Source organism: Aulostomus chinensis, chromosome 5, assembly GCF_037954235.1.
Source record: "Aulostomus chinensis isolate RoL2024-O1b breed Wild chromosome 5, RoL_Achi_v1.0, whole genome shotgun sequence".
NCBI lineage: Eukaryota > Metazoa > Chordata > Actinopteri > Syngnathiformes > Aulostomidae > Aulostomus > Aulostomus chinensis.
The window spans coordinates 29,276,807-29,303,576 of record NC_141324.1 but is presented as its reverse complement, the minus strand read 5'-3'; the positions used below and the strand labels follow the sequence as shown (position 1 = coordinate 29,303,576).

Genomic DNA, 26,770 nt, shown 5'->3' with positions numbered 1-26,770 from the left:
GCCGAGGCAGCACAGATTCGTGTCAGCGAGGTTGAAGGGATGTCATGGATGAAATGTACACATTCTCCACTGCGGAAAACGCCTGCAGGGACGCAGCAGAGAGGGGCAGAGAAGAAGAGAGGGATGTGAGGAGATTGCATGATGACAGCTCTCTGAGAGGGGACACACCTACACACGCTCATCAACACAAATGGAGCTGCACACACTCCCACCTGGAGGCGCACGAACGCGAGATTGACAGAGTGGCGAGGGAAAGTGCTCGCCACCAACGCCGTCAAAATTCCGCTGTGCCACCGCCCGCAGAGGTCACATCCCTCACTCGCTCCAACAGTAACGGTTACTTCAAATGTGTTTTACTAGAGTTGAATTTCACACTCGGGCTGCGTCTTAATTCCTGCCAAAACTCCCTCTACACACTTGAGGGAGAGGGTTGAGTTCTGTTCAAAAACATTTCTCAAATCCGAAAAGATTTCTCCCCCCGTTACACAAAGTCCTTCACCACAACAATGTCAGCTGTACAAATCCCTCCATGTCCAACCTCGCTGTGAAAAGTCACATGAATATTGACAGGTTAAGAGGACTTGTGCGCAGCTGCAAATTCCTACTGTCAGTTTCTGTCATAAGTTTGGGGTTTTTTTTGGTCAGGTGAACAAAGTACCTGCATAGTGTTACTGTAAACAGATGACATCATCAGTGTGTGTGTGTGTGTGTGTGTGTGTGTGTGGAGAGGAGAGGGAAATGCAGTTTCCTACTCAATGAACTGACACAGAAGCCAGCCAGAGGTCACGTTTGTAGAGGAAGCCACGTTTCCATAACAACAGATCTTGTTGATGTCAGGCTGTTGGTCCTGTGACTAAGTGGGTTGCTCTGCCAGGTCTCCAGTCTTTAATCTGTCCCGACCAGGAGTTTAAACCCCCGCTGGCGAGATGACACTTTCCGTGTAGAAGAGGCAGTAAATGGACACAGAGAGAAAGGAACGCCGCTTCTTTTTTTTTTTGTAGATCTCTTTTGCGACACTAATCTGACTCAAATGTTTCACATCTCCACTGAGTGATTAATTCACTGACTGCATCTGCACTCAAGAACACCCATTCAGCTCCAGCAGCACGAGACTAGGGCCACGCACAGCCCGACTCACACGCCTCTGACTTTTCCACGCCGAAGGTGCAGGACCACATGCTCTCTTCTGTCCGTGCGCACAGGAAAGACGGGAGTAAAAATGCACCTTAGTGTGTTTCACTCGTACCACAGGCAGGTTAAGGGGTTTGCACATTATGACAGACAAGTATAGATTTCTCCCAATCAGCCTCACCCCAGCCTCTGACAGTAGGAGGGAATGTGGCAAACGTTCCTCAAGTCTCCAAAACTTTATGGGTTTGTTATGTAAACCTGGAAGGGTTATTTTCTAAATTCCATGACACTCTTAGGTCTGTCATGACGAAGAACCTTGATAAAGATCGACTAACTACATTCACACTCCACAACATCCATTGAATGCAAAAGTTTACAAAAGAAGAAGAAGAAGAAGAAGAAAAAAAAGGTGTTCCACTGTTTAGTTTCTAGAGGGATGTTCTGAAGAAGCCTGCAGCCTGCTGTCAGTCAATCTGCCACCTGTCACTTACACACCTGGACTCTAAGAACTGCATCGAAGGCGACGGACAGATCAGGCAAGTGAACGAGTGGAGGCCAGACGTCAGAGGAGGGTACCAAACCTCTGACAGCCTGCACATGCAACACCAAAACCTTACCCTGTCTTTGTCGTCAGCCACGTCGCAGAGGACGTCGTCTAGGTCGAGGATGCCGCCGTCACCGTGTTCCAACCGATGAACCTGCAGCCAATAACTGGCATCCTGGAAGACAAGAGGGAGGGTCAGAGTCAACCCGACATGCTGTGGAGAGTTCCGAGTGTATGACTGAACCTACTGGAGCATTACGAGAGCAGAGAGGCTACAGAGACCTCAGGTGTGCGATAGAAGATGCATGTGCATGAACTTTATATGCCAAATATACAGCGCAAGAAAAATGATGCCACAATTTCAAGAAATGAGGAGGGATGAATGAAGGTTAAATCCTGGCAAGTCTGACTTCAGACCCTTAAAACCTGACAATCATGCAACAGCGTTCAAAAGCAGAGTGCTCATAAGAAGCAGGACCAGAGGGAAACTACAGCTGCTGTAGAAATGAGTGTCTCCTCAAGTATGTTTTGACATGGAAAGACACGCAGAAGGTCACAGAAGAGAAGCAGAAGCCTTTCATGTTTTCGCAGAAGTGGTGAGATAGGGACGGGGGGGGGGGGGGATCAAGACGATCAAAACAACAAAGTAACGAACGAGAAGGTTGAATGAGTCACCACGTAGAGAGGTAGCTCACGGTGGTTCAGCACCACCACCAAGACACTGTGTCAAATGAGACAGGCCAAAGATATACGATTCCGTAAAATGAGAGCTGTCTGAGTTTTGACATATATACACACATATAATGATCCTGTCAATCATGTAAATTGGATCGTATTTCTGAATTAAAGCGTCTGGATAATTGAAAAAATTTCCCCTCGGTGACGTGACGAGTAAAAACACATCCCTTGCTCTTCGTTCCACGCTGCACTGCACCCAGGGGCAGGCTGGTAAACATGTGTGAGCTGTGTTTGTGAGCGCTGTACCGCAGGTTGGTGTCAAATTTGACAAACTTATGAGTCGCAACCCGAAATCAAAGCCTCCGCACGGCAGCAGCCCCGAGGGTTGCAGCCTCATTACCCACTTGAACGGTCCCTGCAACACATGCGGCGCCCGGCGACGAGTGCCAGCCCCATGATGGAGGGAGGATAACCCTTCAGCTGCATTTAACAAAATGATGACACAAGATAAAAGGCTTCAATATCAGAACATAAACAGAGACACTTGGAAAAAGTGGCTGAAAAGGAAAGTGATCGAATGATAAAGAGTGGAGGAACGAGAAAGGACGGTGCAGGAACAACAAACATTGTATCACGGAGAGCGAAAAGAAACTTGCAAAACCCAAAACTAAATTGATGATCAGCTTTGCTCACACTAACGACGGGTGCTACTGCCGAGTCTGCACAAAGACCTGTGCGTGAAGATCCCAGTCATTCAGGTCTGGGTATCTCTCACGTGCAGCGTCGCAGTCAAGCAGACGGATTCACCGACGCAGAGGAATTTCACACCCACGCAGAGTTTTAAAAGCCTGAAACTCCCCACCAGCGGCTCAGGACCGGAGACGCCTCTTAGGTGAGAGGAGGAAACTGAAACAGTCCAGCTGACGACGACACAGCACCGACGCGTCAACAGGAACCTGACGTGATCTGTCGAGGACGTTCCCAAAAGTGCCGCCCGCTCTTCTTATTGACAGGAGAACCTGAGGTTTTATGAAGAGGGGTTAAATTGTTGGATTAGTTTAAGACTAAAGCCTGATTTATAGTTGAACCTTAAATCAACATTGTGGGTCACAGTGCAGCCTGACATGCACCTGCCTGGAACTGGAACTACGTGTCACACCGAGACGCAGACTCTAACAGGTGTGACTTTATTAACGTGGATTCGAACTCCAAATTTATGTACAGAGCAAAGAAACTCAGCACGGCAGCACAGAGGCTCAACTGCAAACCAGCGTTTCGCACAGCCACACCACCACGGAGTTTACTGCTCTGTTGCTAAAGCAATGGCGAAGACCCAACGCACGACTATAAATCAAGCTAAGCGCTTTTGAACAGCGCTTCCCACTGCCAAGCCCACTGATGTCATCAAAGCCCAATATCGTTAATTAAACTGGACGATTGTTCATCCAAAGTTCCACCATCCAACCAAACGTCTTTATGACTTATGCTGCCAACAGACAAACCAGCACATGACCTGCTCGGCAGGGTGTCTCATTACCGACATGTGCGGTTGGGATCAGACCTCACGGTGTGTGACAGCCTGCGTGACTTCCTGCATTCTCAAGACACACACAAAGTGTCGCATCTTGATGAAACCTTGTAAACAATACAAGCAAACACAACAAGATAAACCACAGCAAAAATGCCAACCAGAATAAGGCAGCCAAGCGCACCAGTCCATGACTGGTATTTGTTCATTTGTGAGATTGGTGGTACCTAGGAAGCAACTATTCTTCCTGGGGTCATTAAAGCTACAGCACAGCATTTTTGTCTCCATCTTCTGGCAGTGACCGTTACTGCATGCAACTGCGGTCCCACGCTGGTCGATTAGCCATTTTACGCCTCGTCAAAACCACAAAGCGGCTCGTTTCACGATGACAGTTTGATCCATTTAGCGCGATGACGTTTGGATGTAGTTTTCATCTCCCTGAAGTGACAGCAGGTGTCGGACTCAGGGCAGAGCTCTTGTTGTTGTAAATTAACAGGACTCTATTGTTTAAATCAATGGCAATGATCATTCATTCTTATATGATTAAGGATTGACAAAGTGCCATAATCCATAAATGTCAGCCTCTGAAATGAACATCGATGTAAATCATCGCCTTCCTCAGAATCCATAAAAACTCAACAATACAGTTTTCATCAAGGGGGGATTTACGGCTAATAAATGTGTGACTCCCAAGGTTGAAGTAGAAGAAGCAGCCGAGCTTCTAGAAATCAAAGCCGCGCTGTAAAATTCTTATCTGCCTCAAAAATGCAGGAAGAAGCCAACATGCACGAGATCTGCATCAGTCAACGAAGCAATGCAAACAAACCACTGGAGGTTTTGTGTGTGTGTGTGTGTGTGTGTGTGTGTGTGTGTGTGTGTGTGTGTGTGTGTGTGTGTGTTTTTCTGCCCATCATTTTCTCATTTCCAAAGTAGCTATTTAACCAAAAGAAAAAAAAAGAAAAGAAAAAAATGGGTCAGCAGAGAGTCCTACTGGGAGACAACTTTGATCCAGTTCAGCTAAAACACACGCCAGGGCCTTCCAAGTGTCTCCCACAAGCTATGAAACACAAATGAGGGAGCTGCCTTCTTTGACCACAACGTCTAGAATTTTCCCTGCAAAACACCGATGACAGAAACGACTCAAATACACAGTCAGCATATTCATACAAGAACATGCGATGTAAACAAAGAGCAAGACTACTACTCCTACTACTACTGCTACTACTCCTACTACTACTGCTACTACTCCTACTACTACTGCTGCTGCTGCTGCTACTACTACTACTGCTACTAGTCCTACTACTGCTGCTGCTGCTGCTACGACTACTACTACTGCTACGACTCCTACTATGACTGCTACTACTCCTACTACTGCTACTGCTACTACTGCTACTACTCCTACTGCTGCTGCTACTACTACTACTGCTGCTGCTGCTACTACTACTACTGCTACTACTACTGCTACTGCTGCTGCTGCTACTACTACTACTGCTACTACTCCTACTACTACTACTGCTACTAGTCCTACTACTGCTGCTGCTACTACTACTACTGCTACAACTCCTACTATGACTGCTACTACTCCTACTACTGCTACTGCTACTACTCCTACTACTACTACTGCTACTAGTCCTACTACTGCTGCTGCTACTACTACTACTGCTACAACTCCTACTATGACTGCTACTACTCCTACTACTGCTACTGCTACTACTCCTACTACTACTACTGCTACTAGTCCTACTACTGCTGCTGCTACTACTACAACTACTACTGCTACGACTCCTACTATGACTGCTACTACTCCTACTACTGCTACTGCTACTACTACTACTGCTACTACTCCTACTGCTGCTGCTACTACTACAGTCACATCTGAATGGTGCCTTCCACGTCATACACACCAACAATGAGAGTCAAGTACCCGGCCTGGATGTGTGTGTGCTATGTTAAGATATGGTGAAGCGGCGCTGATATGTGCGTCTCTGTGAGCTTATAGTAGAGACCCGGCTGGGCATGGCTGGCCACATCAAAGCGTGTGTAAAAACGCTGTGTGTATTAGTGTGTCATTTTGTGGGTCCAAGTTCATCTGGTAAAAATAGCACGCAGCAAATGTTACAGTGCCAAACCTAAGACGGAGGGCCGAGGCAGAGGCGCGGTAGCAAGGTTATAGCGGGATGGGAAACAAACCGAGGGCTCTACGCTCCTCTGTGTTTACATCTCATCTGATGATTTAAAACACCTGCCTGTTGTATGAGGGGCGGAGCCATGGGCGGGGCAACACAACAAAACCTCCCAGACAACTTTGACCTGTCATTGCAGCTGCAGTCTTTCTGCATCTCAGAGCTTTTAAATCTACAACATCAAAATTAAGTCCCTTCTGTCAGCTCTGTCTGTCATCTCATACACATGGCTGTCATCCCGACTGTCATCTTAGGTCACTCTGACTGTCATCTCATTCTCTGTTTTTTGCTTAATTGCTCTGTTTTTTGTTGTTGCTGTTTTGTTTTCTTTGATGCTCTGCAGATTTCGAGTTGCCTGGTGCTGGGATTAAATCAGCCTTGCCAGGTTCACTCATGCCTTTCATTGTGCACAGAATTCCGTCTTCAAAATTCAGAACTCGGTGTGTCTGAAGTGACACATTAAAGGAACAGCGGCGCTGATATGAGCATCACCCCGACCACCGACCGCCAGTGAACACAAACTAAAGCCTTCTACTCGGTCACATCGTCTGCCTTCGACGTATTCAGAGCTGCATGGTGCGCGTTGCGTTCGAGGGTAACAGTTACACCTCGGACTTCGAGTCAGACGAGAGCGACTGCTATGATGAGGATGAGGAGACGCTAACGGATGTTGAAGATGACGGTGAGCTGGAGCTCGTCAACATGTTTGCCTGGAATCTGCAGCATTTTTCCTTCATCCACGAAAACAACTCACTGATGGACCTGATTGACACGAAGGACACAGAGGTACAGTGAGCGCTGTGTTAATATATAATACATTTACTCCCAGTGTGGTGGCCAGTGCTAAAGAGGCCTCTGAGCTCAGGGCTCTGATGTTCGTCTGACTTTGATGTTGGATGTTCAAACTTTAATTTCTGGCTTTGATCTCTGACATTCGCCTGACATAATGACAACACGCCCCGCGACTGTCAAAGCTGGCGCTGCGCTTCCTAAGGGTGCCACCAATGTGCACGCCAAGTCTGACCTTGATAGGATGAACAGTTTTTGAGAAGACCAGGCTACAGCCAAACAGAGAGAACCTGCACGCATTCCTTGTTTGATAAAAGACCAACGATGGTGAGCTGATTAATGTCCAGCTGATTTGTTTCTGCAGTTGGACTGGAGCAGGGACGACCCAATGGAGGAGTTCAGCCCCGACTATTGGCTCAGTACGTCCGACGACATCTCCACAGAGTCCTCGGAGTCACCCTTGAGCCCGTGGTGGGCTGAGGAGGAGGAGCCAGAGCAGGCAGAGGATGAGTCTGATGACGAAGGTTGGGAGACAGTCAGCAGTGCCGAGTCAGAGCAGGAACCATGACATTAGTCACAGTTTGCACAGTGTTACCAGCTCATCGGTGACGGTTAATAAACGCAAGGAATCTCTGTATGTGCGAGTCGGTGTGACTGACACTTGGCATCTCTGTCGCTGGCGCTCTGAGGAGGGCGGCTGAGACGACTGATCTCTAATCACGTCTCTGTATTTAACTCGACTACCTCGGCAACCTGAGGGTTGAGGCTTCGCTCTACATGCAGGGTTCATACACATTTTTTAACAGAAACTTTGCCACACCTTTTTAAGGAGGATTACACGCCCAAGCACTACTTTCTTCCCCGAGCTACACGGTTTGATACAATATAAACATGCACGAAGGTACATGCACGTAACATAAGGAGATTTTTTTTCTTTTTCTATCCTAACTGAACCACATCGTCTCAAATATGCAGGTATTTTTAAAGCTGAATTTCCCAAAAAAATTTTAGGCTGTATCGATTTTTTTTTTTTTTTTTACTTCTATTTCCATATACCACGACTTCTCCGGGTTTTTCATGACATATACAGACTCGTCCTTTGAGCAACAACCAACCGTTTCTGCCAAACTACTTCACTACGCACGCCAAAACCAACTGGATGTCACAAGGTGGAGGGAACGCCATAGTCCCTCAAACCACCCCAAGATGCAACAGAGCACACGCACGTACAACGGAGCGTGAAGACCTGAGAGCAGAGGTTTCGTTTTCGTTGTAATCTTTTCAAACGAAATGATACAGCTCGTATTAAAATGTTCCGCACATCTGTGAGGTCACGGGTTTTTATTTGCAGTTGATTGTGGAGTTGAGCTCGAAGTGCCTCTATGATTAGCACTGCATTTCAGTCAGTCATTAATTACGTTACTCCTCTCTCCTCCTCTTGCTCTGGTCGCTCTCACACTCATTGCCCCTCATAAAACCTGACATCAGACTTACACTTGACACATTAAATGTCTGAGAGAACCAATCCAGCTCAGTATCACTCATCAGTTCTACTTTCTTGAGTAATTGGTTGCATGCAGGTTTAGTACGGCACCGTTTGGGATTCTCCAGGGTGCCTGCCATCACTAAAAGAATGCAGGGAGCTTCCTCTCCTTCACCCTCTGAAACTGGGAAAACCAGATGGGACACAAGCAGAAGACCTGAGAGAACAACTGAGCGATTGTAGACTTAGGATTAGGAGGTTTTTAGTTGGCCAGATGGAGCCAGAGGAAGGACGGTTCTGTAGAGATGGTGGAATTGAGACACCATCACACTTATTTTGCGGTGAGGGAGAAAGAGACAACAATGTGTGCCAACGCCTGCTTTCATCCTCACAGCGGGGAGCCCGAATTAACGATGGATTAAAGAACATATAGAGGGCTTATCGTCGATTAATGCCATGATGGTTGTGGTGGTCTGAGTGTGCGTGTATGTGGTACTTCACCAAAAAATGTGGAGGGAGGTCTCGATGTATTAACTCACATAATTACTCAAGAAGTAACTGCTGTAGTACCGAGTATTAGCGGACATGTTGCTGCTGTCTGGAGACAACGACAAACTCTGGGGAAGGGGCGGGGTTGAGGAAGGCGGTGGTGGAGGCAGCCGCTCAGCCACCTGCGTTAAAGCTTATTCAGAATCGTGCTTTTGTATGTCATTTCGCACATTTGTTCCTTTTTCAAAATGGCGAAAAACATCTACGCTTTTTGCGAAATTGGCCTCATTCTGCTGTCAAATTTCTACGCCTGTCAATCTTTTCTCATTCTTGCGCAATAAAATGCGTCAGTGGAAACTCCGCCATGGCCACTTGCTGGTTCGTTAGTTTCAACAGGATCACACAAAACCCTCCCGGCAGATTTTCCTAAAAAGCAGCGGAGGGATGAGGGAAGACTAGGGAGGATTCTGAGGCACATGAAGGTGGTTGCTGGACTGTATTTGGATCTGCAGACTGCCTCCACCTGGACCTGACAGTGAATATTATCATTTAAGCTCCTCACGTTAACATTCTTGTCAGGATTAGATTCAATAATCTTATCTCACCCTGACAGACGAAAAGAAACGTTGTTGCAGGGAACCTCTCTCTCGGAGGAGTGTGACTGGGGTTGAACTGGGGAGCTTAGCTGACGCTGTAGCTACGAGAGGCAGGTTACAACTGGAGGAATGCCTGTTTTTGACTCCCGCCCTCCCTGGGTAAATAAAGCTCGACTACTACTTGTATCTCAAAGCTGATAACATAGAACATTCCTCCGAAAATACACTCAGGTGAATGTGAGCGATCCGTTTGTCACTGGTTTCAGTTCCTTCTTGTGTTTGTATGCACAGCCATGTCAGGACCACACGCTGCACATGACCTGCACTACAGGTCAAAGCAGGTTTGAAGACACAGAAACAAAGAAGCCATTCATTCCAGTATAATGACACCAGTAAGATGAGAGTCGGATATTGGAAAATGCCATCCGAGTGCGACGTGATGTGTGTGGACACCCAGACGGATTTCAGCACAGGGACAGATGTGTCAGAGAGGTGGCGAGGAACTACAAGCTCTCGACTAGATTTACACGCGTGTGCAACGTGTAGCCAACATTTGAGACTTCAGCCTCCTCTGAGATATCACGGCTACGCTCTGAAAGGCTGACAGGCCAAAAAAAAATACTCTCTTTACTATTAGGTGTTTGTACTAGGCTGTAAGTACACACACTTTATTTCTCGGCTGCTGGAGGGTGAGGATCAGCTCAAGGTCATTTCAGACCCTGTGAGAACCACAGTCTTGGGAAGCTCTTAGACAGCGCGGTGATGGAAATTAATATCAAAAACATCGCACATACAACCCCTGTGAATAATGAGAATTTGTAGATTCAGTCAAAGACACATCTCTGTTTCTTCTGTGTGTCCAACCAAAATACAAGTCCCCGTCTACCAAAGGCCATTCATCAAGGTCAAGCCTGAAGGCCCCTCCCTCGACCTCTCCACGACTCACCCTCGAGTCCCTACCTTGTTGTTTCACAAAAACAGAAACACCTTGAAGAAAGGAATACAGAAAGAGAACCGAGCTCGTGTCAAAGACACTCAGCTTCTCCCAGAACAATGGCGCCATTCACAGAAACCTTTCTATCTGATCGAAACAGGCAACCGCCTGAACGTTTAATGAAATACTACGCTCTAAAAATAGTCCACAGCGCAGCGCCCACAAGCAGACACTGGATGGGGGCTGGCAGGATTAATCAGCATTCTTATAAGGTTTCAACACACGAAACAAGTCTTCACCTCAGCATGAGTCAGCCGTGTTTGCCTCCAGCAGTGAGTTTACTGAGCCCCTCATCATGCAAATTTGATAACCAGAGTGGCCAAAATTAAAAAAAAAAAACTGCTACAGAACAAGAGGAGCTCATATAAGTTGCAAACCGCCTGTAGCCTGGTTAATATAATGAATAATGAACAATCACAAAGCAGTGTTCATGTCCTCTGAGCTGTGAAACTCAAGATGGCCTGAGAGGAAGTGGGGATGTATGGAGGGCATCCGCAGGGCTGGGAAGGAGGGAAGAGAAACACGAGAAAGACAGATAGAGACGATAAAGTCCTGCGGTTCTTCCTCCAAACTAAATGAGTCGTACCGTCGGATATTTCATTGACCTGAAGCTCCCCGCTCCAGCTGTGCTGTGGGAATCAAACTCACCTTCTTACAGGAAACCAGATTCTTTACAAAAGCTGCACGCGAGCAAGACTTCTGCACTAAAACTCACGTCAGTTTGCATCTTGCTGGTCATTTGCAGCCTGACCAGTTTTGAGCCGGTCGAGTGAAGTGCACACAGAATGGAAAGAAACCAGCAGGTGCCTCAACGCAGAGGAACGGCACATTAAAATTCAGACAACACAGTCGCTCATAACATGATAAGCTGCCATGCAAAGTGAATGTGACTTGTAGTAAATAAGCTGCATCAGGTACGGTCCCCGACTAACCAGCAGGTCACTCTGGGGATGTCCTCCGCAGACACAGCCAGCTCTCATCAGGCCGTCGCCCCTCAGGTAGCTGCTGCAGCAGCAGTAAGCAGCTTAGACAGCAGAAGCATTTATCAACAGACGAACACATCGTCTGTCAGCGCGATGCCACAATGACCTTCACACACTGGTTGTACATTAACTGGAGGAAGAGAAAAATCGAATCAGAGAGGATGTGTGTTGTCACCCGGCAGCGGTGAGAAAGAGAGAAGCGAGAACGCAAAGAGACGACGTCGATGACGATCTCTGCTCGCCCTCTGGTTCTACACAGCACCGTCTCATCAGGGTTCCTGCAGGTCAGGAAAGTTTTCAAGTACCTCAACTTTACACACTCGACACGTTTATCATATTCATTTGTTACTAAAAATGCAATCATAAAAGTTGAGATAAATCTACTTCAGTTTTAAACATTTGGAAAAGCCCACAAATCGTATATGTACTGTTGTTTCCTTGGAGAGAGAGACAGAGGGAGCAAGAGAGAGAGAGAGAGAGAGAGAGAGAGAGAGACTCTAGCAAAACTGGAACTGTCAGACCAACAAAGATGTTTTTAAAAATGACCAATAACTTCTGATATTGTTGATTCCTCAGAATAAGACTTAACAAAACACCTTGACCATAACTGCTGTGTTTGGACGCCACCAACCCCCCCCCCCCCCACCTTTCCACAACAGGAAATCCCAACAAACACTGTAAATAACACAGAAATCAGGGGTCTCCATTTATGAAAAAACAACAGGTAAAATGACCAAACCAGTGTTCTGAAGCCTGAAAATACTTAAAACTCTTCCCTGTTTAAGTCCTGTCAAGTTCAATTTCATTTGAAGGGTCGGCCAAAGAGAAAACGAGGAGGTAAATTGAAGCCACACGCTGGAGCACCGTCTCCAGTTACACCAGCTGTCTGCCTGCAACAGTTCGCCCCCAGACCGGCTTCTCTTGATCCTGAAACAACGAGGGGGACTGAAAACAGTTCCAAGTATTAAAAAAGATCTAAAAAAACTCAAACTATTCTTAGCTGTGGCCCACATGTGCCTGAACGGGTAAACATGTAAAAAGTAGGCCACGAGTTGAATCAAAGGAATAAGACCAAATAATGGAGAGGTGTTTGTCAGGGAGTCAGGTGGACTCGGGAGCTGCCCGCTGACCCGGTAACCGGGTCAGATCACTTCCAGGCCTTGAACTGTCCCACAGAACAAAGAGGGAACAACACAGCAGGAAGAGACTCCCTCTCTCCTCACAAGATCAGTGATAGAACAGGACACGTGAGCGTATTTGTTCCTGGTCTCCTCAGAAATGCTGAGGAAACCCACCTGAGACGGAGAGTGCAGGGACAAATACAGGTAGAGACATGGACTCGCGTGAGGTGAGACACGTTCTACACGTCACCCCATTGCTGAAAAACTGCCTCCTGTGGTCACACGGCACTTTTGTGCCTTGTCAGGCCTTCATGCATGTGTCGTGTGTAACATAGAATCATGTAAATACTCGCTAATAATACTGCAACCACTGATCAGCATCGGGTGGTCAGACTGGTACTACAGTGAGTTCTGATGCTGGTGACCCTGCATTCATGAAATAATGAGACGTGATAGACGATGGATCTACCGTCGCTTCTACATTCCTCTACGTCTACATGCATCTGCGTCCAGCCGGTACCAGGAGCTGTGAAACCGTTCCCATGCACCGTCATTGATATTTAGCCGTTTTTGACCCCCAGCAATGCAGTTCAGGGGCTGAAGGGGATCCCAGTAAACTCAACCGAACCTCAGATCCTTCTCACCTTCACTTCTCTTTGCTCACAAACAAAACAAGTCAACCAGCAGCAAGCGACAGCACCAAGTTTGTCTCCCAGTCCAGAAGTACGTTGGGATTTTTTAAAATTTTCATAGTACTTTGACTGCTGGCTGTTTGACTTCTGGATGAATCCTGCAGATCACCAGACTAGAGGCCCATGACGCAGGTGTGCTCACCACATGATGAAAAGTACAATTTCAGTCAGACTAACAGTGACGTGACTGACAGCTCCTGCAGATCCTGTCGAGAGGAAGTTAAGCAGCGCTGGTCTGAGAGGAGCTCAGACAGATAGAATCAGAGGAGGAGTCAGACGCACCTGGCTCAGGTGGACTGGACTGCAGTCACATGAGGTTCAGGGAGGACACATGATCCTCTTTGACTGTTGTCATCCACAACTGACCTGCTTCAGCCAGCAGACATTAGCATAGACCAGAGTGACACAGGGAGAATTCAATAGCACCAATTAGCTGGTGATGCTCTATTGATCCTCCACAGGAGGAGAGGAATGTCAGAGTGTGAGGGCGGCGCGGGAGGGAGGCGAGAGACTTGAGAACGTAATGAGATTTGAAAGTGAAAGCAAACTCTTCTCTCATTTCATACCTCAGGTTGCATTTGGTTCCAAAGTAATTGGACTAAGATTTCCTTCAACAAACAATGCAGTTCTTTTCCAAAATCCTCCTCCGTGTGCAGTAGGAGTATTACACCAAGCTCATCACAAATATATCCGACCTTTAAATCCAACGCAAATGCACTTCTGTGGCAGCGTTTAACAAACCAGGAGCCTTACGCGTTTGCAGAGCGTCACGTTAAAGCCACAACATACCTGGGCAGCTGGACCAGATTCCACCTGAGACTCTTGAAAGCAGCGGGGAGCTCCATGTGCAACACTGCAAACAACCCCAGTACATGCGACCTGTGTGTTTGTGTAGCTTCATGGGTCCTGTGTGTGTGTGTGTGTGTGTGTGTGTGTGTGTCGGTGTAGTCTACACTTTGTAAACATGCGTGAGTGTGTGCGCGTGTGTGTGTCGGTGTAGTCTACACTTTGTAAACTTGCATGAGTGTGTGCGCGTGTGTGTGTGTCGGTGTAGTCTACAATTTGCAAACCTGCGTGAGTGTGTGCGCGTGTGTGTGTGTCGGTGTAGTCTACACTTTGTAAACTTGCGTGAGTGTGTGCGTGTGTGTGTGTCGGTGTAGTCTACACTTTGTAAACTTGTGTGAGTTTGTGCGCGCGTGTGCGCCAGTGTAGTCTACACTTTGTAAACTTACGTTAAGTGTGCGCGCGTGTGTGTGTCGGTGTAGTCTACACTTGGTAAACTTGCGTGAGTGTGTGCGCGCGTGTTGTGTGTGTGTAACAGAAGCCCAACTTTTGAAAGGTACCTGCGGAGTTGCACGCGCTGGATCAGCTTACAGCAGCGTCCGTTATTGATACTCAGGCCCAGAGACGAGGAGCTGTGCGGCTGGGAACTGTGTGGGAAAGTGTGTGTTGACGCCCGAGCTGCCGTGCAAGTGGCTCATTTGTAGAGGTGGTTAAAAATGTCTATATACCAATATTTTATCGATGTACATTTGTAGGAAAGATTATCGATACATAAATCCCAGTATCGATCTTTTCAAATGCATTAGATTTTACCCGTTTATTTTTTTGTTTTTGTTTGCCCCTTTAGTCTGGCGTGATTTAGTGCGTAGTCCAACGTTACTGCAGTCAGATTATCAGATCTCGCGAGATCCAGGCCATGTGCCTCCGATCAGAGAGCAACAAGATGGCGGAAGTGCAACTTTAATCTCCGGCAAATTTAAAAGCCGATGTCTGGCAGCACTTCAGCTTTAAGAAGCAAGAAAACTGCGCCCAACTTGACAAAAATAATGCTGTGCGCAAAATGTGCAAAGTAGAGGTAAAGTACAACGGAAATACAATGAATCTCTGGAGCCATTTGACGAGGCATCACCCAGAGGACACTCAGCAACCAGGAAACTACAAGTCACTCCAACAACCCTCACTGAGAAAGCATTTGGGATGAAGTTTCCATCCACGCCTCCACGTGCAGAGAACATCACTTAGGCTCTGGCAATTTTTATCTGCAAGGACCTCAGACCATCCTGTGTGGTAGAAAATGTAGGCTTCAGACCCCTCGTCCAGACCCTGGAACCACGCTATGTGCTACCGACACGGATGACCACCGCGAGTCATCTTGCTGAGCTGCTGACAGTTTGTGGAAGTCAAAGTTGCCCTTTTGTTTTGAATGACGGTCATATATTTAAATAAAAAGTGCATGATGTTGTGTAACTATTGTTTAATGGTCAGTTCTCAATGTAAATATTAATATTTAATTATGCAGCAGGTTAGAGGGTTACTTTTACAATTGAATTTACAGCATTAGTCCTTTGAGAATCTCTTCCATGACCAAAGCAAAATTGGTATTGTAACTAAAATATCGTATCGTATCGAATCATATCGGAAATCGTATCGACTTGGGACCTAGTGTATCGAAATCGTATCGTATCGTATCGGGAGGTCAGTGGTGATACCCAGCTCTACTCATTTGTATTGATATTCCTGATTTAGATGCCGGAGCAGCTCATGAGGGAGACTTTCATGCCCCATAAATCTCAGTATGATCAGGTTATTTTCTTAAGTAACTAGGCTGAATCTTGGACAGCATTTGGAGCTCATCAGAACACTGAAAACCTACGAGTGTTTCGGTCGCTGGGGCAAAGCAACAGTCGGTGAGGCTGAAAACAGTGAAACCTGCCAAATGTGCAACGATTTATCAACTAAATAACCAACTCTTAAAGTGGCAGTCAAACCCCTTCTTCTTATTGTCTGCCTTGTCAGGCAGGATCCTGGTTCAGAGGCCTTCCAAATCATCTCCGATGCAGAGATCTTCCCTTCAAAATAAAAGCAGAAATGTTCTATTCTTGTTATTTGGGACAGGCTTTGAGAATTTTATTCTGAAGAATCTAAAAATGGAATAGACACTTCCAACATGTCAACGAGGAAAAAACTGTCACCTCACTAATTTGGAAAATATGGAAACTTAGTTTAAGGTAAACATTACTGTAAATTTCCTTGCATTCTTCCACAGGCCCTGAAGCAACAAGAGCTCTCCAGTCTGTAAAGGAAGTAACCCTAAATTTGAGCATTGATTTTAAAATCTCTACATTTTAATATCATTGAGACAAAGAAAAAAAGATGCAAAACAATCCTGTAGCCCAAAACCTCCACAAAACCAAATGCGACAGAGCTGAGCCAAGGTCAGACGTTGGGCGGTCAGGGATTCAGGACTGGATCAGCTGAGGGGTTAACAAAGCCGGAGCTGACGGCTAAAGGTGGCTGTGACCATTTATAAAGCGTTGTGTAAACTCAGTGACACAAACGCCCGAGTTTAAACACCCCAAAACACTAATTTAACAAACAAGGACAAGAAATTCTGGACGGTCAGCTGAGGATTTGCATGATAATTGACTGGAATTTTCTATTTGCACCGAAACAATGTCGGAGCAATTGACATTTTTTATAGCCCCAAAGTTAACAAGGAGATAAAGTATTATTTGCAAATTTTAATCAAATTGTGGTGGTGAAAATGGATGATCACATGAAAAAAAACAACAACAAAATTCTTTGGTGAAAAGCAGCAGCCCGAGTACAGCGGTGCTCAGGTGGTCGTCTGGTGGTTTTCAGAAAGACAAGTCAAGCAGTTGTGACAGCTCTCGTCTGATGATCACGCTACCAAAGACTGACACTTGAGGAGCCGCTTCTGGCTTAATGATTGACAGCTATCGAGGAGGTAATATTGTGGTTCCTTTCATCTGTCCTGTGGCAGATTATGACAGCAGGATATCCTGTCATTCATTCAGAAGAGGAAGTCAAACAGACAAAACATCCAGCAGCCTTAAAGAACCAGTTCAACCACAGCAGCTCCAGCGTCTCCTCCAGAACGACCCGTTTGAGGCACTGATTCATTACTGGAAAGCACAAGTGACTCCAAGTCAGATAAGCAGACCAGAAGGAGGGATTTGTATAACCAACTCTAGTAGTACCAACAAGATCTCTAGTAGTACCAACAAGATCTCTAGTAGTACCAACAAGATCTCGAGTAGTACCAACAACATTTCTAGTAATAAGATCTTTAGTAATAACAAGATCTCTAGTAGTACCAACAAGATCTCTTGCAGTACCAACAAGATGTCTAGTAGTACCAACAAGATCTCTAGTAGTACCAACAAGATCTCTTGTAATAACAGGACCTTTAGTAATAACAAGATCTCTAGCAGTACCAACAAGATCTCTAGTAGTACAAACAACATCTCTAGCAGTACCGACAAGATCTCTAGTAGTGCCAACAACATCTCCAGTAATAACAAGAGTTCTCGTAATACAAGATCTCTAGTAATAACAAGACCTTCAGTAATAAAAAGATCTCTAGTAGTACCAACAAGATCTCTAGTAGTACCAACAGGATCTCTAGTAGTACCAACAAGATCTCTAGTAGTACAAACAACATCTCTAGCAGTACCAACATCATCTCTAGTAATAACAAGATTTCTAGTAATAACAAGAGTTCTAGTAGTACCAACAAGATCTCTAGTAGTACCAACAAGATCTCTAGTAGTACCAACAAGATCTCTATTAGTACCAACAAGATCTCTATTAGTACCAACAAGATCTCTAGTAGTACCAACAAGATCTCTAGTAATAACAAGACCTTTAGTAATAACAAGAGTTCTAGTAATAACAAGAGTTCTAGTAGTACCAACAACATCTCTAATAATAACAATATCTTTAGTAATAACAACATCTCTAGTAGTACCAACAAGATCTCTAGTAGTACCAACAGGATCTCGAGTAGTACCAACAAGATCTCTAGTAGTACCAACAAGATCTCTAGCAGTACCAACAAGATCTCTAGCAGTACCAACAAGATCTCTAGTAGTACCAACAAGATCTCTAGTAGTACCAACAACATCTACAGTAGTACCACCAACATCTCCAATAATAAGATCTTTAGTAATAACAAGATCTCTAGTAGTACCAACATCTCTAATAGTACCGACAAGATCTCTAGTAGTACCAACAACATCTCTAATAATAACAAGATCTTTAGTAATAAGATATCTAGTAGTACCAACAACATCTCTAGTTGTATCAACAACATCTCTAGTAGTACCGACAAGATCTCTAGTAGTACCAACATCATCTCTAGTAGTACCGACAAGATCTCTAGTAGTACCAACAACATCTCTAATAATAACAAGATCTTTAGTAATAAGATGTCTAGTAGTACCAACAACATCTCTAGTAGTATCAACAACATCTCTAGTAGTACCGACAAGATCTCTAGTAGTACCAACAACATCTCTAGCAGTACCGACAAGATCTCTAGTAGTGCCAACAACATCTCTAGTAATAACAAGAGTTCTAGTAGTACCAACAAGATCTCTAGTAGTACCAATAAGATCTCTAGTAGTACCAACAAGATCTCTAGTAATAACAAGAGTTCTAGTAGTACCAACAAGATCTCTAGTAGTACCAACAAGATCTCTAGTAGTACCAACAGGATCTCTAGTAGTACCAACAAGATCTCTAGTAGTACAAACAACATCTCTAGCAGTACCAACAACATCTCTAGTAGTACCAACATCATCTCTAGCAATAACAAGATTTCTAGTAATAACAAGAGTTCTAGTAGTACCAACAAGATCTCTATGAGTACCAACAAGATCTCTAGTAGTACCAACAAGATCTCTAGTAATAACAAGACCTTTAGTAATAACAAGATCTCTAGCAGTACCAACAAGATCTCTAGCAGTACAAACAACATCTCTAGCAGTACCAACAACATCTCTAGTAATAACAAGAATTCTAGTAATAACAAGAGTTCTAGTAATAACAAGAGTTCTAGTAATAATAACAAGATCTCTAGTAATAACAAGATCTCTAGTAGTACCAACAAGATCTCTAGTAGTACCAACAGGATCTCTAGTAGTACCAACAAGATCTCTAGTAGTACCAACAAGATCTCTAGCAGTACCAACAAGATCTCGAGTAGTACCAACAACATCTACAGTAGTATCAACAACATCTCCAGTAATAAGATATTTAGTAATAACAAGATCTCTAGTATTACCAACAACATCTCTAATAACAAGATATCTAGTAGTACCAACAACATCTCTAGTAGTACCGACAAGATCTCTAGTAGTACCAACAACATCTCTAATAATAACAAGATCTTTAGTAATAAGATATCTAGTAGTACCAACAACATCTCTAGTAGTATCAACAACATCTCTAACAGTACCAACAACATCTCTAGCAGTACCAACAAGATCTCTAGCAGTACCAACAACATCTCTAGCAGTACCAACAACATCTCTAGCAATACCAACAACATCTCTAGCAATACCAACAACATCTCTAGCAGTACCAACAACATCTCTCGTAGGAACAACAAGATCTCTAGTAGTACCAACAACATCTCTCGTAGGAACAACAACATCTCTAGTAGTACCAACAACATCTCTCGTAGGAACAACAACATCTCTAGTAGTACCAACAACATCTCTAGCAGTACCAACAACATCTCTCGTAGGAACAACAAGATCTCTAGTCGTACCAACAACATCTCTAATAATAACAAGATCTTTAGTAATAACAAGATATCTAGTAGTACCAACAACATCTCTAATAGTACCGACAATATCTCTAGTAGTACCAACAACATCTCTAATAATAACAAGATCTTTAGTAATAAGATATCTAGTAGTACCAACAACATCTCTAGCAGTACCAACAACATCTCTAGCAGTACCAACAACATCTCTAGCAGTACCAACAACATCTCTAGCAGTACCAACAACATCTCTAGCAGTACCAACAACACCTCTAGTAGTACCAACAACATCTCTAGCAGTACCAACAACATCTCTAGCAGTACCAACAACATCTCTAGCAGTACCAACAACATCTCTAGCAGTACCAACAACATCTCTAGCAGTACCAACAACATCTCTAGCAGTACCAACAACATCTCTAGTCGTACCAACATCTCTCGTAGTACCAACAACATCTCTAGTAGTACCAACAACTTCTCTAGCAGTACCAACAACTTCTCTAGCAGTACCAACAAGATCTCTAACAGGAATGAGAGCTGTTTCTCTTTAACAGTTACGCCCAATATTTTCGAGCAGCCTTTTGTGGCCTGTCAGTATCAACACAACACACACAAATATATACACAATTATCATAACCACTTCATTTCTTCCTTGTATCTCCAGGTTGTTGTTGTTGATGTTTTTTTAACTGAGGATTTCATTTGAGAAAATTGTTTCTGCTTTGTCCAAAGCCAGGAAACGTGCAGGTTTTCTAATAAAACCAAAGATGCATCGCACTGAAATGGAATGGGGAATAAAAGGGGTGAGGGAATGAAATATATTATGATACTTCAATAATGTTTTACCCAACACACTGACATGACAGTCGTAGCAGAGACTAATAGCACAGCTGTGTCTGCATGGTCAGAAACCCTCCGCTCCCAGCAGATGACCCCTCCCTCTCTGTTAGCTGCCTCAAACTTGGCTTTGTCCTCGGCGCCACTGAAGCTCAGCCAAGAAGAGACTCGGCCCCTTGGCCCCCAAACAGTGACACATCCCAGGCTCTGGCTGTGGATGACAAACACACACACCACAACCATGGAGACGGACTGACATCATCCTGATCATTTCTCGGGGGTCACCCTCAGCCAATTAGAGGCTGACAACAGACAGTGGGGTGAGGAGACCACCCTCCCTGAACAGGGAAGGAAGGTGAGCGAGGATGGAGGATGTTGCAGTCTGAAGCTCAGCTGATGGTTTATTACATCCACAAGGACGCAGAACTTTGGAGCCCAAAATAAAAGTGCTTTCAAACAGGCACCACAACCCCACAAATGTACATTAAACTGACCTCAAACGGCATCAACACCCTGGGGGTGGAAGAGGGTCTCACAGGAGAGAAGGGGACGAGACACCGTCATCATCGGGGAACGGCAGTAATCCCTTCCTTTATCGCCACACAGTGACCAACAGAGTGAGTGAACTGCAGACCACATGAATGCAAAAGGTTGTTTTCCTTCTCAGACTGAAGAAAAGTGAGCGGCCAGTTCTTGAAACGCAAGCAGGGTTGAGCTACTGCAGCACATCTGGATCTGAAACCCCCGAGTAGAAGAGCCGGCCTTGTTCAGGAAATGAGACAGGAGAAGGCCGCTCAGACGCCCGCCACTGTCACACACAGACACGTAATAAGTTCATTGGATTCTTTTCTTTTTTTTCTCCAGGTGTAAAACGACCAAAAAAACAAAAACAAAAAAAACCTCGACTGGAGTTACAGTTTGTTTCTGCTCCGCCCACTAGCACGGTTCTACGCGTCATCGGCGAACTCTTTCCAGTTCATGTAATAACGCGCATCTTACTGCCTTTGCGTTTTATAATCATCTGAATGCAGCAGTATCAGCTGAAACATGCTGCGAGTCATGAAGCCTGACGGGGCGAAGCAGCACCTCCTGCATCACAAAAACCTCTTCATCTGCTAAAAGCTCCACAGTGCACGCGCACGTACACACACACACACACACACACACACCATTTATGCCTTTCAGCACGGGTGATTTTACAAAGCCAACAGTAAGCTAGCGTTGCTCCTAAAACTCCTCTTGTTGCAGTTCTGGGTTTATTTCTTCTTCTCTGCTCATCTCAGACAAACTCATCAGGAACACTGAAAAAACAAAAACAACAAAACTCACTTGAGCCGAGTTTTTCCAGGAAATGATTAAACGGCCACAAGAGATGGTAAAATGTCATTTAATAAATGTGTTAACTGACCAGCGTCTTCATCTGCACAACCTCATCTTTATCTCAGGACAGCAGCAACATGGATGAAACTAACTGGCACCAAAGACCATGAAGGACCACCTGAGAGGAATCAATCAAGACTTTCCTCGGTTCTACGCTGGTGAAGGCGGCTGCCGGAGACCGACAGCGGCGTTTCTGAATTTGCAGCGTCTTCTTCTTCTACTCTTTTAACAACAAACAAGATATCATTACATAACCGAGTCCACAGTTTATGGCCTAATAAGCGCTTCCTGTGCTGTAAAATTCACTTGACTTTCAAACACGTGCGCATGCTCGCAGGTCGTGGTTTCCACCTTCTCCGGCTGTCTGGATGTGGGAAAAACAAACATTTCTTTCACCTCCGCACGTCAAACACAACAAGGACACTGGCGGTGGTGTTATTTTACATTCCATCAGGTCTAAACATGTTGTGACCGAGGACTCGTACACCTCTGCCACCCCCCCCCCCCCATCCCAGATCCAGAGGGTGTGCCATATGAAAATCAATGCCTCCTCCTATGAAGGCATGTGGTGACACCTAAGACCCAGATGTCGCTGGTCTCTGAGGAAGAACAACACAGGCACGTACGGCTCCTGATCCAGTTATGACGCCAAATGCTGCACGAGAGAATGGGGGATGCTGTACAAGAGGATTTGCCAGCACAGAAGTAGTAGGAACAGTTGGGCAATGGGCAGACAACGGTGGATGGGATTATTTCATAAAACATGGACTCACAGTTTAGACACAGAACTCTATCTGCCAGCACCATGTGACAGCTCAACAGTGCAGCGGAATAACAGCCAGCGGCCTCGACGCTATCAGATTACAGCTGCACAAATGGAAAAGGCATAAGCGGGGTATTTGAAAGGGGCCGACGTACAGATGGGTGACAAATTAAAGGAAAAAAATGAGTCAAGGAGTGCAGGAACAATGAATCCAGATGAGGGGGTCACTGAATGGTTTGAAGTGATAGCAATCATACATTTAAGTAGACCTGGTGATGTCTTAACTCTACAGCCACCGCCAACCAGTGATGGCAGACACATTCCAGCTGGCGTGGCGGGCAGGGCGCCTGTTTTAGATGCTCATGGAGTAAAGAAGATCCACGTGCCTGCCCTTATTTGAACGCGTGTCTGTATCCTGTTTTTGTTCCAGTTCCAGGACTTGGAGCATCAGAGGTCACAGATCATAGCGTTAAAGGTGCGCAGCTGATGTTCCACACATAAATGCACCTTCACACACACAGCGAGGAGCTCTGGAGGAGGCGAACGGCGGCGTCATCGTCAATGACCGTATAGCAGCATGTCTCCGTCCGCACACTTTGATTGCACTTACATGATAAACACATACAAAATTTTTGAGGATGCAGAACATTAAATTAGTAAAATAAAACATCCAAAACAGACAAAAATATAGCCGCAAAAAAACAGAACTCCCATCGTACGGAGAAAAAAAAAATCAGCTCACCGCCGACAGTCAATACATTCATCCGGATGTCCGACCCCACCGTCAACACGTATGAGAGATTTCACATTCCGCACTTCCATCATCAAATCATGTGCAAGTATAAGGCTGTAATTAAAAGACCTAAATTACTGGAGTGCAACCCTGAAGTGTCTGGTTGCAGCAGAACTGTCAAGTCAAGCTGCTGTGTGCAGACTTGCGTGTTGACATCTCTGGGTACCCCAGCCGGCAGAAAACGGGCCGGACGTGTCCAAGCAGGCAGGCAGCATAGTACAGTAGCTACAGAAACAGCGGTGTGATGTTGACGGACGCACTTCAAGCAGAGGGAAACGGAGCAACTAGAGAGAGAGGCAAGAACCGCCCGAGTGTGAGATAGGAAAGCGAGACAAGAGCGACAAAGATGTGACGGACTGGATCCTCGCCACAGCTGGAGCACGGCCTTCAACAGCTGCACGTCCTTGAGACAACAGAGTACTTCTCCTGCCTGACGCGCTCTCCGAAAACGGCCGCAGCTTCTTCCTCGTCAAAGTTTCAACCTCAGATCAAATTTGTTTACAGAAAATAAACCAAGGACGAAAAGCAGCACTGGCACTTGATGCTGCGTATTTGAGCGCATCACTGAATGTATTTCCATATCATGCCCATATAAACTGCACTGCTGGGAAAAGCTTTGCTATTCATTTGTGGCCGTGCTGATTGTGGCTGAGATGAAACCTGGATCTCCAGATTCTTCACTGTCGCAATATTTGGGTGCCGGTTCGATTTATCTTGCATTTCTTTATGAAAGAATTCAATTCTGTCATGAAAAACTGGTTGATGAAGGAAGCACAATGTCAGGAAGTAACCCCCGCAAAGCAAGAGGAGAACCGTGCTCTTCAAAGCTCCAGCAGACGCCCATGTGGATTAAAATCTGAGAGAGCTGGGAGGGGTGGGGGGACTGATGGAAGGAGGTGGGTTGTGAAGGTGATGGGGGAGGTAACAGAGCTGATGGTGGGTAGAAGGGAGGATGGAGCGCCAGGAGACGGGAGCTGCAGATGATGGTTCCTCCTCGGCAGTCCGGGGGGAATCTCGGGGGGTGTTTGTTACAGCGGGAGAGGAGATGAGATAGTTCTTCTGGCGCTCTGATGATGAAACCTAAATGTCAAAAGCTTGGAAGCATGCAGGTTCTATCTGGCATCTGGGTCAGAGCGCTGAAATGTACCTTGGCAAAGAAAAGAAAAGGAGACACATTTTAAGTAAATAAAGGATTCCGCTGATACGGATGAAGACACAACAGCAACTAGTTCCTTCCTTCCTCCTGGAATTCCTCTGCTTGGAGGACCCCATGCACCTGAGGCTGAGAACGAATACATGAGCAGGGTCATGTGACCGCCTGCAGGCATCGTGTTGCTGATCTCCGCCTCATGCAAGTGGACAACGATTTAATTCCCCATCAGATTTGTGTAGATTAGAACCTCTCCAAGTGATACACATGCATGAACATGTACATGAGCAGTGAGTACATGTACAAGTATGATACTGCTAATCCGATGAGACACCACAAACTGATCTGATTGGAGGGGGAAAAACAATTCTGATAAGCTGACAAAGTTGTCAAGCAAAAAAGGTTGAAGTCTTAACATCTGCAGTTCCCCAGAAAATGAGACACGTAGGTGTTTTTGCTGCGTTGCCTCTTCAGTCCATACACACACAAACACACACACACACACACACACACACACACACACACACACACACGTCAGCTGTGCATCGTTTAGAAATGTATACAACTCAGACACGGCTGAATCGGCCACAGAAGCGTGTTCGTTCTGAATGCAGTTATGTCAAAATTGGCCTAAGCTTGCATTCGTGTGCCTCCAAAGCCGGAGTAATCCTCTCTAAAAATAAGAACAGAAAACAAGCGGTGAAACGGACAATATTTCATGTTCTGTTTATAGAGAACCAGCTGGAACTCAGGCACAAGCCATCACGATCTTTGGCAGGGCCAAGGCTTTTTCCATCCATCAAGCCTGGATGGTGAAGATAGAGGTATTTGCAGCATCTGTCTCCATGCCAGGCTTTCACAAAGCCTCGCTGGACCCTGAGCTCTGACTGAGCTTCAGACTGACGGAGAGGGAGGAGGACAATTATTCAACCCAGACTTCTGTGGTGGCCGTCTTGGTTTCTCTGTAATAAAGAGATATTTCTCCTCCTAACACAAATCAACAGAAGCAGAATGAAAGGGTTCATACACTCTCTTACCGATACATTTCTGTGACTCTCCCACACCAGCGAGGAACGTTTCCAGGACCCAACATTCCATTCACATGACCGGTTTATCCATGAAAAATAAACATCAAATGTCAAAATTTACCACCAAATATGTTACAAAAGGTATTCGTGAAGGAAGGTTCCACACAAAATTTCTGTTCAAAACTTTTCAAGGACCAAAAAACAAAAAAAAAAAAACCCTGTTATTTAATATTCTGTGACTTCCCCGGGTTTTGCATGAGTGAACGAACCCTCGTTTGATTCGGTCTGAATGACATTTTTCTTTGTAACTGAATCCTCTGACCTTTACATTTTTTTTCATACAGCAGAAATAAAAAGATGTCAGCAACAATCTAAGAAGACCATGTGAGGCAGAACTGTGTCGTTTCTTGCTTTTACCACCTCAGACTGTCGGCTCGACAACAACCCAGGCAGCTTTGGCTGATCAGAGGCTAAGCGGCCCGGACATGCGCGCTCTACTTCAGTGGCCGGGACGACGATGAGAGGGATTCCACCGTCATCTGTGAGCTGGATGATCGAGTCAGTACGGAATCTGGCCATTTGTCTGAGGTCCAGAAACGGTGTGGGAGCAGCCATGGGAACGCCTCCAGGGTTTTCTTGTTGTGACGCAGCAGGCCGGGGCGCTGCGGCGGGCATGTAATTGGGGAAATAAGTAGGGCGTGTGACTTTGAAGCTACAGTCACTTTAAATGTAAATCAAGCAACACAAGCTGGAAGTGTGTATGCTTGGTTTCAGTCTGAGCTCAGGCTGAGGGGTACAAAGACAGACAAATACACACCAATCATCAACAAATGCATACAACAACAACCCTTGCACATCCGGGCCCTCATAACTCAAGTCAAGCCTGGGTTGTGACATCATTTCTGAGTTGACCAGCTGATGCCTTTGCTTCGCTGTCACATGACATTCATGTATTCATGGTGCACAAATTACAAACAGTGTGTAAAGACCTTTATGGAGGTGAGAGGGTTGTGCATCTACGCTCTGGAGAG

The 26,770-nt window shown here is 45.4% G+C and overlaps 2 protein-coding genes across 15 annotated transcripts in view; one reads left to right on the top strand and one right to left on the bottom strand.

Annotated features, from left to right (window-relative positions):
• Positions 1 to 26,770, bottom strand: part of pard3ab (par-3 family cell polarity regulator alpha, b) — a 226,785-nt gene that overhangs the window by 184,268 nt on the left and 15,747 nt on the right. For 13 of the 14 annotated variants that reach the window (XM_086204487.1, XM_086204489.1, XM_086204488.1 and 10 more), the window contains exon 2: positions 1,749 to 1,850. The exons of the other annotated variant lie outside the window; for it this stretch is intronic. In XM_086204487.1, the coding sequence (XP_086060613.1) occupies positions 1,749 to 1,850 (102 nt within the window). The remainder of the gene's footprint in view (positions 1 to 1,748; positions 1,851 to 26,770) is intronic. 14 annotated transcript variants of the gene reach the window in all.
• LOC147262107 (uncharacterized) lies at positions 6,553 to 8,363 on the top strand. The gene is made up of 2 exons (XM_086204508.1): positions 6,553 to 6,850; positions 7,218 to 8,363. The coding sequence occupies exons 1-2, from the start codon at positions 6,638 to 6,640 to the stop codon at positions 7,419 to 7,421; spliced, it is 417 nt and encodes a 138-aa protein (XP_086060634.1). The 5' UTR covers positions 6,553 to 6,637; the 3' UTR covers positions 7,422 to 8,363.

Excerpts from the sequence above, each read along its gene's own strand:
- LOC147262107 (XM_086204508.1), top strand. The coding sequence starts at position 6,638 with ATGGTGCGCGTTGCGTTCGAGGGTAACAGTTACACCTCGGACTTCGAG. Across the intron at positions 6,851-7,217 it reads TTGACACGAAGGACACAGAG|TTGGACTGGAGCAGGGACGA; the intron begins GTACAGTGAGCG and ends TTGTTTCTGCAG.